The following is an 11168-nucleotide window of genomic DNA, read 5'->3' on the forward strand; positions in this document are numbered from 1 at the left end:
ATCCCTGTCCATTTCAAACCCACCAACGCCCTCAGACAAATTGAAAATGAACCTTTAACGATGGCACGGTATTACGGGTTCGCCAGTATCGACCGGTCCTTGGTACAAAAAAAAAAAAGTTGGGAACCAGTGTTTTATATCACAGTATTTGAACAAGCAAAAATACTGTAAACACTATAGTACTTTATTCATATATCTAATATTTTATTTTATATTTGAAGTTTCTTTCCTACACAGGCAGCAGCTCAAAGTGCTTTACACGGTAATATAGGTATACATACACCCCCTCTCCCCCCCACCCCCACACACACACACATTCCACCAGTACACCCACGCACACACATGCCTGCCTAAACACGTCCCATACGTACAGTGCATTAAAAGACATAAGAAAACTATTCTCACGCGAGATAAAAGACACGATAAGGGTTAATGACGTCACATCACCACTCTACCTAATCACCTACGTATATAAACCCCGTCATACGGCCAATCGCATCGTAGTTCCTATTGCGACTCCCACGTTTATTTACATCAGTGATGTTATGCTATGCTATGTTGCTCATTTACCTCGTGTCATACGAGCTGGTGTTGCTGTACCTCCTACTGTGTACCGTGCTCAGGTAAAACACGTGTTGCTAGGTATTAAAACTTTGCTGTTTTCAATTGTCGTACTCCATAAATGTTCGCTCTGAAGTAGCTACCTTGTCACGTTACGTTACTTTTTTTTTATCCAACGCGACTTAACAATTTGAGTCAAGCGACAACCATGTCGCGTGACTGACCAACCTGCTCTCAGAAAAAAATGCACATCAAAGCCTTCAATGCCGTTCTCGCTGAAAAACGCGCGGCACTCTAATTAGGTCGAGCCTAGTATTGCGTCATTCATTGACTGCTGCGGAACGTGAATGTAGCCGTAGAAACAGGTGCAGTACTTCTGAGTCGGATCTCCTTTCCTGCTTTGCTGATAAATTACCAAATAAATAGTTGAATTTTTTTTTTTTTTAATATTATTTTTCGATCGTAGTGAGGGTTCAAGTTGTCCTACAAACGTATGTTACTATCGTTCGCCTGTCATCACTGATAAGGACCGGGTTTAGTGGGCGGGACTAGAGCGTGACGTTGCCTACGCGCGCCAGCCTACTCCGCCTGTCCTGCGCGTAAACCACTAACCGGAAGTAGACACATAGAGTGCCCCCTTTTTTTTTTTTTGTGTCGTCTCCACTCCACTTCCATGCGTTAGTCACTGTCACAAGTGTGAAGCGTCAGCCGGGCCCTGCTCCAGCAGCCTCCTCTGAGAGTGTGTGAGGACACGGCAGCCTGCGGAAGACTGAAGGACCGATAACGCAGACGGACATGGCGACATCCAGCTCTTGTGTTGTGGTGAGTGCAGTATCCAAGACCTCCACCCTCCTCAACTGACGACCGAGCGCGAAGGCAAACGCGGCGCCAGCGGAACGCGAGTCCCTGCTGCGCCGCGATTCCAGCCTCCGAGTCGTCCAGCGGCTGCAGCTCGTCCCTTAACTGTTAATTACATGGCATTTCACGATGTATAGCGTGGGCCGCGACCGACAGCAGTGAGTGCAGACACGCGTTCTTCACACTAGACGTACGTGACTCACGCAGACGCCGCGTGTTTCGCGTAGTAACAGCTTTACATTCCCTTATTTAGACCGGTTGCTGTGAAGTAGGGCTCGTCAATAAGACACCTACAGATGGGGAACCTACGGTGTTGTTATTGTTATTGTAGGGCTTTTTTGTTGACAAATTATATGGTGATTATTCATGATTTATTAGAATATAGGAATTAAGATGGTTAGGGTCTTTATATATATATATAAATGTCGCTTTGCGACCTAAATGTGTGCCGCCAAATTGGTCAAAGTGCGTCGCAGAAATTAGCATAAAAGTATATTCTAATATCTATACTCTTATTAGGGATGCATAACATAACTCTATTTATATACCCATTTTGATACGTATCGTCCACACGATGTGAAAACCGATCATTTCGATAAATAGTTCTCGATATTTAGTTAATAATTGTCTCAATAAGACCTTTCGTTTACGTTGACCTGAGATGTAGGTCTGACCAGGCTAAAGTCTAACTGTTTTTAACAGCCTGGTTTTTTTTTTTTTCCCCTGTAACTTTAGGGTTTGGCTGTGCAGCGATAAGGTGTCATGACCTCGAGCGTTTGCATGTGTTACCAAACAAATGAGAATTCAGAGGCGTGTTTGCACTTTGTATAAAGTACCTTCAGTACCTGGATAATGAACATGTAAAGTTTATTCATTCTGTGAGTGGAACGCCAAAATCCGACCTGACTTCCCAGATCCAGAGTAAAGAGGCCAAGTTAATACCTCTACTACTACTACTACTACTACTACTACTACTACTACTACCTAGCTACTTTCTACCTACCCTTTACATATATGGAATATGAAATACCTCGGCTACACTTTTACTATATAAGAACTATCTTGGCTTGACTTTTGTATACATTTAACACCATTTTTTTAATTGCGTATGAAAAATATGTTTACGTTCCGCTGTATGTTCCGGTTATATTCTTAATACTGTTAAAGTTTGCACTTGACAGAGATGACAAAACCAAGTACAAACATTCAACAAAACCAAGTACAAACATTCAACAAAACCAAGTACAAACAGTCAACAAACGATTGTAACAATTCTATAATTTCTTATGTTGTTTTGGTTGCAAGTTTGTTTGGAACTGTTTTTACATTCCAGCGTAGGTTGATGTGTTTTTTTTTTCTCAGATAGTATTTTGAAAATATATATGGTTTTTGAATGTTCCCTTTAAGTCTGTTGCACTTCTGCCCTGAGCTCAGTACCAGCCTCTCGCTGTCATATGATCCCAGTTATGTCCGTCTGTGATCATGTGACACATTTTACTGTTACTGCGGTTAATTTTGGTTTCTATTGGGGAAAAGTAACAAACGTGTGTACTTCACTCTACGAACTGTTGAATCCCTGGATGGTGTTTGTTTATGGAGGTATGACCAAGGTTGCACAGTGTAAATGATCCCACCATTGAGCTGTGCCTCAGCGGGAAGAAAGTCAAACTCTGGATTGTTTGCAGTACAGCTACATATTTGCTCTTAGTATTTTCTTTAACTTGTAAACGTAGACCGGTACTGGACCCTGGTCCACTGACCCGGGTCAGATGAATGAACTGTAGCCCTTGTGAGGTAACACCCCTCGGAATATTAACCCCTACGTGTCATGTTTCCTGTCAGATCAGCGACGAGGAGCAGGGGTACGACCTGGACCTTTTCTGTATACCAAAGCACTACAGCTCTGACCTGGAGAGGGTCTACATCCCACATGGACTCATTCAGGACAGGTGGGTCAGAGCACAGTGCCATTTAGTCTTCTGTATTTAAGGGTCACGACCTTTGAATTGCTCATGTTGTTACACCATTGCACCATAGTAGTATTTATTGTTTCTGTTGCTATGACGATTAAGTAGTGTTTTCCTGACAGTTTCTACTTGTCAAATTGTTTGTTGTGTCATTTTCTACTTCCTCATAATATTTATGAACACATTTTTTTTTCTCATGTTTTACACTCGGACTAATAACAGATCTCACAGACACAGTGCTAAAGTCACATTCTTTTCAATAAAGGCACGTGTAAAATGTCTGTCATGTAAAAAAGATTAGGGGTTAGGGTTTTAGAATTGCACATTCTAACCACTCTAGTTCTATATTCAGCATTTCTCTAAAGCGCGACAGACAAATAAACCAGTCGTTTGTTGAAAATTAAAGAAACATTTTGCTTCCACGTCGCCCGTGTTAAAGGTGAAAGTGAAAGTGTTTCTGTTTATATATATCTATGTCCTAAAATGATAAGAATAGAAATGAACTGTATGAACATTGACAGGTCATGACCCCACCCAGGACTGTTATTTATCTCTTTAGGGGTGGTCTTGGTTTAACTGGTGGGGTGCGGACCCTCCCAGTACCCCCTGTAATTTGAACTCTGGGGTGGAACAGTTTTTGTTGACAGGTAGGATCACAGGACTGGTTAATAAGATCTGACACCACATGAGTTGGTGATGGTTAAACACTAGTTAATAATGGGGGGAAAAAATGACCTTAAAACACCGTCCTCAGCGTTTTGAGGTCCAAGGTTATGAGGAGAAGTTCAGAATTGGTCCCTGACACTTGTGACATTTTGTTTCCCCATGATACTGAAAACAGGCTAATCTTTGTCAGGCAATAAACAAACCCAAATCTGTGGCCTTTTCCTTTGGGTGTCACTGGAACACACTGGAGCTTGAACACATCACCGTGGTAATTTGGTTTCCGTAACAACATCTGTAGCTGCCGGATGCGGAGCGAATGAAAACTGTCGCTGACGATAGTAGATAAACAGTCTATCTCTCCCCTCTCTGCCCCCCTCCCCCTCCATCCTACCCCCTCGCTCTCCCGTTCTCCTCTCCCGCCTGACACCAGGACAGAGAGACTGGCCCGGGAAATTATGAATGAAATGGGAGGCCATCACATCGTGGCCCTGTGTGTTCTGAAGGGAGGGTACAAGTTCTTTGCCGATCTGCTGGATTACATCAAGGCCCTGAACAGGAACAGTGACCGCTCCATCCCGATGACCGTGGACTTCATTCGCCTCAAGAGCTACTGTGTAAGCAAACACCATCTCATTAACTTACTGTTGCTCTAATGCAGAGTCGACAAAAGATGTCATTTACACATACTGTGGTGAAAAATGTTTTTTTTTTTTTTTGTCTTACTTACGCAACCAATTAATCGTGATTGATCATCAGCTGCCTGATGATAAATCAGATTCAGTTTTAGGCCTCCTTTTATCGCAATTATTTTATCCACAACAGACTACAACGGTGGTTCTCAAGCTATGGCGTGTGTCCCCGTGTTGGTATATGGGCTCACTCTGACGTGTTTGCACATGTTTAACAAAAGTAATTGTTTTAACAGAACGACCAGTCAACAGGTGAAATCAAAGTCATCGGCGGCGACGACCTGTCTACATTGACGGGCAAAGTAAGAGCTACATTATTGTGGAGAATATATACACGAGTTGAATTAATTTATGAATTAAAAATGATTTTTTTTTTTTCCCCCTACACAGAACGTCTTGATTGTGGAGGTAAGTCTGAGATTTTACTGAGATACAGCAGAAAACCCTGGATCCAAAGTTACTAAAATAACTTCTCTGTTTTTTTGTTTTGTTTTTGTCAAGGATATTATTGACACAGGGAAGACGATGAAAACGTTGCTGGAGCTTCTCAAACAGTACAATCCAAAAATGGTTAAAGTAGCGAGGTGAGCTAATCCCATGATATTTTATGTATATACACACACAACTGGTTTTGTAAGAAGCTTCTTGCTGAATTGAGTCTTGACACATGTCTTCCCTTTGGTGTCTGTCCTCAGTCTGCTGGTGAAGAGAACGCCCAGAAGTGTCGGCTACAGACCAGACTGTGAGTAAATAAACATTCCTTATGTTGTTTGTGGAACGTACTCATTGGCCACTTCATAAGGTACGTCCTGCTCCAACCAGGCTGGCAGTTACCGTCAGAACAGATCAGCCTTATTTGGTTGTTGCATGGATTTGTTAACATATGTAAATATTTACCTGTAATTTTCTTGTGACGTGATGGCGTCAGAATTGTAGGTTGTAAAACTATGGTAAGAATTTCCTGTTCCACTACACGCAAAAAAAAGTTCTTACATTTTATTTAAGATGTGGTTATAATCACAGCCAGTTGAGCCCAGTGAACCCTGACTCTGTGTGACTTCCTTTTTTGTATAATAATTTTACAAAAATCAGAAAAACATGTTTTGTGCTATAGTACCACTTTTGACCACCAGAGGTCGCCCGTTACCATTTATCTTTTGCCATACCTCATGAACCGGCCAATAAGTAACGGAACACACAGTGTGCTCCTAATTAGGAGTTAGCATGATCAAGTTCAGTAGAAGTTAAATAAAAAAAAACTTTTTTTAATTATTATTTGTTTGCTTTTTGTAGTCGTTGGATTTGAGGTCCCTGACAAGTTTGTGGTTGGATATGCATTAGACTACAACGAGTACTTCAGAGATTTAAATGTAAGTATTTGAGCTCAATAACAACACGAAAAAATGATAAAGCAGTCGCATATAATGTGTCTAAATAACAAAATATATATATATACTGATTATCTTTGGTTGTGTCTGTTTTTCCCATTGCAGCATATCTGTGTCATTAGTGACACAGGGAAGGAGAAGTACAAAGCATGAAGAATAGCTGTTGTTAACATTAGATGAACGATTTATATATATATACATATGTATATATATAAATTCTTTTTTAGACTAATTTTACATTATTATCGCTAAATACTTGTCAGAAATTTCGCTCGGCCTGCTCAGGATCCCTGAGGCACACCTTGATTTGCGTTGCTTTAACTGTCGTATCATTATCCACACAACAGGGTAAAACCATTTGCTTTTCACTGAACTGCAACTGTGTTAAACAGCAATGGAGCCCAGCTTTGACTGACACACAAAAAAAAATAGTTTTCTTGCCTTCACACTGTTATTGTTTTAGTGACTTAAATGTTTGAAGCAATGCTGCTAACGTGAGAACAATATCACAACTGTTGTGGCTCAGTAAGATGTTCTACAATTCTACAACCTCATGTTTTTGATGTGTTCCTTTTGTCCTCATTTACCTTTTTTTTAAAGTAGGTAATCATTATGAGGACTCGCAAGTACTATGTTGCATTCTTCTTATGTCTCTATGTATATTTTGGGACAAAAATCTTTTTTTAAGTGACTGTATTGTGGTTGCAAAGTAAATGGAAAAAGAAAAATCTCTGCTTTTCCTAGATAAATACGGTGATGTACTGAACACAAAATATCACTGTTCAAAGTATCCCTGTTTACCCATCTTTTATTTGCGCTGTAAGAATAGAGTTCTTTATGCTGGAAAACATGTATATAATTGAAAAAAAAAAAGAAATTATCAAAATGATAATAGCCTTTTGTTAGAAGGCTTTTGCTTGTGTTTAAAATATTTAATTTGTTTCTACTTGTCTTTTAATCATTTATTATTTAATTAAACCTTAATTGAACCTCTCACGTCACATATGCCATATGAACGCGTTTCCACTGTGGAAAGCCAATGTAAACAATATTGTCCAAACTGTTTTGGTTTTTTTTTAAGTGTTGACCACTGCTGTGACCTGAGACGTTAACAAAGGCAAATGTACATTTGGTTTTTAAACTGTAAATAACATTACAATTTTCTGTGCCAACAATTTGTTTCAACATTTCTCGGCAATCTGGTACTGACTCTACACACCTCATCACGACAGTGAGTGAGGGACAAGGTGCATGTTAACTACATCAACACAACGCACTGGGGGTGGGGGGGGCGAGAGTTGAAGGTGTGAGCGATTGAATATCTGCAATAAATATTATCTCTTAAACTACTTCTGGTTTGCGATTGTTGTTGGGGTTTTTTTTTTAATTATATGCAGCATTTTCTACCTAATTTTTACTTAAGACCATCTGAGAATTGTGTAAATCCTTGGGCTTCTATCAGAATTTTAGCTTCAATCATGAACTCTTTTTTTTTTTCCCGCCAGTTTAATGCCATAAAAGTTACTTTGTGGATACTGTATTGTGTGTGTACTTCAAATACTCTATGGCATCCTTGCAGTTCAGTTCAGTTTGTTATTCTCTATATAGAAAGTGATGGTCACAACAAAGTCTGTTATTAGCTCTGCCAGTCATGGAAACAGGTCCTGACCTGGACTCACTGACGTCTGCTGAACTTTGGAAACAGTCGGGTGAAAAAAAAAAAAAAAAAAAAAAAGCAACAAAAATTGTGTTCACAGAATGGTTCACTGTTTATACACGTCTGTCACAAACAAAACAAACGTTTTATTTAAAAAAAAAAAAGTGTAACAGTGGAGCCAGCTTGCCCGGGACCCTGAGGACTGAGTCCGCCTTGTTTCGTCTGTACACGCCGGTGCACGGAGCTCGTTGATTGGACAGCTGTGCTCGCGTTGAAAGGGGCGTGAAGTTTGCTGCTAAAAGCTAACACTGGTGCCTTATCACCTGGTATCTTCATTCTCAGCGAAGCCGTGCAGAAACCATTAGAAGAGTTTCCAGCGAATTAATTATTTGCGACATATTCGTTTATTGACGTATATGAGTCGCGGTCGTGTCGGTGGCTGGACTTTAACCATTATTTTCAGGCTGAGCTGGCCTGTCTGCCATTGTGGCCATTGGCGTTCATGCTAGCTTGTCCAGTTAGCTCATTGGGGGTAACCGTGCTTGTAGTTTGCTCGCTAGTTGCAGCTACATTTGTAACTAGCTGACATTATTCCCGTTGACTGACTAGAAAACTAGTGTAATAGATTTTTTTTTGTTTTGTTTAAAAGTTCTCTTTAGTGGCGCGGTTTTGACCCTGACGCCAAACACGCGAGACTTGAGGCGAACTACATTATTGGATAGTGAAGCAGGTGGCTAACGTTAGCTGAGCTGAGCTATCATGCAGGAGTGAGTGGAGCTGGACCACCACTACTTTTGTGCTCCAGCACTTTTAAGGGTCGAGGGTGAATCCTGGCCCTGGCGATTTTTTGCGGTATGTAGCGATGATATACTTTCAGAGAAGTGTGAGTGTTCGGTCGTAGCGGTATAATGTTGCCACCAGCCGGTTCGGGCTGAACGTAGTGTGGGGGTAGAATGAAGTGTGGCGTCGATCTGGGGAATGGCCTGTGTTGAGTCGCTTCCCCACAGGGCCTCACAGTTAACTCTGACTTAACAACATCGCGTCAGTTCACTCGCCTCTAATCTGCTTCTTCAAATATGCCAAGTTAGTGGTTAGTTATCCGCTCAACCGAATAGCACAACACACCGGCTAACTCGTCATTTTGACCACATTAACCGAAACGGGCAGCCCCCCTTTTCGAGAACATAATGAACAACTCCGGACTCATGGCTCAGGAGAAGATGGAGCTGGATCTGGAGATCCCAACTTCAGTCGTCCAGACTGATGGACAACTGAGGCGGTCCAACAGTGCACCCATGATTAATGGACTGAGGTTATACATTATGACACAGCCACGAGTTTGTGTTTTTACTGGGATTTTTTCTTTCCATCTTCCTCCTTGTTTTTTTCTTTTTTCTAATGCACCACTTTGCCATTGCAGTGATAACACCCAGGTGTTTCAGAGAGAGGTCCTGCGCAGCCGGAGAAACAGCACCACGGTGGTCAACAGACCCAACATGGTATGGGATGCAACAGACGCACCTTTGTTCCTTTTGGCTTTTATCTGTGACCTTTTAATGTTTAACCATATTGTTGCCTTCTCCTTCACAGGTCCCTTCATCACCGATACGCGTCCCCAGCACCAGGCTCCATCAAATAAAACAAGTAATGAACGCAGACTGTATAATATTCATTTTTAAGTCAGAAAAAAAAAATATTTTAGTGCATGTCATGGATTACATGTACTGGTAGTTACCATGTAAAAAAAAATTCATTTCACCATTATTTTTCGTGTAAAGAACTTATATAGACCACCTTGGAAATGACTTAAACTACAGCAATTAATGAGTCTTTTGTAAAACAACTAAAAGTAGTTTCAGTGGATGATTATGGGCGTTGTATTCCTACTCGGAGCATGTCAGACCACTGTTTCCCTCTCGAGCCGTAGGGTGTGACGGTGTATCCCAAAACATGCGAGAGTGTCACGTTCGGAGTTCACAGGCCGATGACCTCACAGAGTGGGTCGGATGGTAGTATCAGACTCCCAACAAACGGAACTAGTTCCACACCTCACACGTGTCAGTCCTGTGTGTGAGGTCCAAAGTGTTTTGTTTTTCTGTTTTTTTTTTAAAGAAGGATTACATTGATTTGTTGAGTATTAACTCTCACATGTGCCCCCTGCAGGAGGAGGGTGTTGACGTTATGAACAGGGAAACGGCTCACGAACGGTAAGCTGTGCATTTCAGCGTAAATAAAATGGACTTTATTCATTATAAATTTTACACAATATTCATTGTGTTCTCTGTGTTTACAGTGAGGTTCAGGCTGCCATGCAGATGAGCCAGTCCTGGGAAGAAAGTCTTAGTTTGGTAAACAAAAAAAGAACCCTTTACTTCACCATCTCTGTTGTCGTTTGCATGGCAGTTGATGTCTCTTTTCACTGCATGTTTTGGCCCCCAGGGGCCACTGCTGGCCTCTCTGTTTCAATAGAGTGGACAAGAACAAACATGCTAGATTGACATGTGTAACACATGGGAGTTATCAGGGCCACCAGTCTTTGAAGGACAGACTGAGTCGGTAGTATAATACTCCAACATTCCTGTTAGCCACAGATTTTTATTTTTTTTTTATGTTGTTGTTGTTTGACCTACCACGGTGGACTGACGGCCAACGCTTGTGAAACGTGTGTTTACAGAGTGACAATGATCTGGAGAAATCCGTGTCTTCGTCTCCAAAGAGGATCGACTTTGTGCCCGTGTCTCCAGCCCCGTCCCCGACCAGAGGGATCGGGAAAAAGGTACGTGTTTACATACTCAGATCAGGTTGCCAATAACTGAGGGACGATAGATTTTCATTAGGGACTTCTGATATTAACTTTTGGCTGATATGCCGATATTGTTCAAAGACTTAATTTCTGATTTCCGATATCAGCCGATACCGATATATAACATGCCCTCCTGGATAGAAATACTATTGGGGTGAGGTAATATTTATTAATTTATCTGTCCAAAACCACTGTGAGTTGCTGGCACCAGCATCCTCTGACTATTAAAACAGATTATTAAAATGAGCTGTAGTGGGGCCATCTAGTGACTTTCATCTTCATATAGTTTTTTTTTTTTTCCTCAAAACTATTTTTATAGCACACATCATTTATAATATCGTTTGGCTGATATATATATATATATATATATATATAGTTTTTTTGATGGGGAAAATTATTGATGTTTCATAATAGATCAGTAGATTAATTACAGCTGTAGTGAATGTGGGTTTATTTTTTGTTTTGACAGAATAAAAAAAAAACTGCCTTATAATGATACAATTTAAAGATTTTTTTTTTTCCTTTTTTGTGAGCAGCAGTGTTTCTCTCCTTCATTACAAATCCTCGTGAGCAGCAATG

The 11168-nt window shown here is 40.8% G+C and overlaps 2 protein-coding genes and 1 non-coding gene across 3 annotated transcripts in view; all 3 read left to right on the forward strand.

The window, feature by feature from the left end:
* The first annotated feature begins 1217 nt into the window (after positions 1 to 1217).
* Positions 1218 to 7478, forward strand: hprt1 (hypoxanthine phosphoribosyltransferase 1). Its single transcript, XM_008327482.3, has 9 exons — positions 1218 to 1383; positions 3262 to 3368; positions 4483 to 4666; positions 4978 to 5043; positions 5132 to 5149; positions 5243 to 5325; positions 5437 to 5483; positions 6035 to 6111; positions 6235 to 7478. Exons 1-9 carry the CDS (start codon positions 1357 to 1359, stop codon positions 6280 to 6282), a joined length of 657 nt encoding a protein of 218 aa, XP_008325704.1. The 5' UTR covers positions 1218 to 1356; the 3' UTR covers positions 6283 to 7478.
* Positions 7479 to 7928: 450 nt separating this feature from the next.
* pabir2 (PABIR family member 2) overlaps positions 7929 to 11168 on the forward strand; it is a 5266-nt gene continuing 2026 nt past the window's right edge. The window contains exons 1-7 of the mRNA XM_025063287.1: positions 7929 to 9098; positions 9207 to 9285; positions 9377 to 9430; positions 9950 to 9993; positions 10080 to 10134; positions 10461 to 10562; positions 11126 to 11168. The exon at positions 11126 to 11168 is cut by the window's right edge and continues 36 nt beyond it. Coding sequence (XP_024919055.1) covers positions 8974 to 9098; positions 9207 to 9285; positions 9377 to 9430; positions 9950 to 9993; positions 10080 to 10134; positions 10461 to 10562; positions 11126 to 11168 — 502 coding nt within the window. The 5' untranslated portion in view covers positions 7929 to 8973. The remainder of the gene's footprint in view (positions 9099 to 9206; positions 9286 to 9376; positions 9431 to 9949; positions 9994 to 10079; positions 10135 to 10460; positions 10563 to 11125) is intronic.
* LOC112488255 (small nucleolar RNA U109) lies at positions 10206 to 10364 on the forward strand. Its single transcript, XR_003052111.1, has one exon. It is a non-coding gene; the product is annotated as a small nucleolar RNA U109 (small nucleolar RNA).

This window comes from Cynoglossus semilaevis, chromosome 15 (genome assembly GCF_000523025.1).
Source record: "Cynoglossus semilaevis isolate Cse_v1.0 chromosome 15, Cse_v1.0, whole genome shotgun sequence".
In the NCBI taxonomy this organism is placed as follows: Eukaryota; Metazoa; Chordata; class Actinopteri; order Pleuronectiformes; family Cynoglossidae; genus Cynoglossus; species Cynoglossus semilaevis.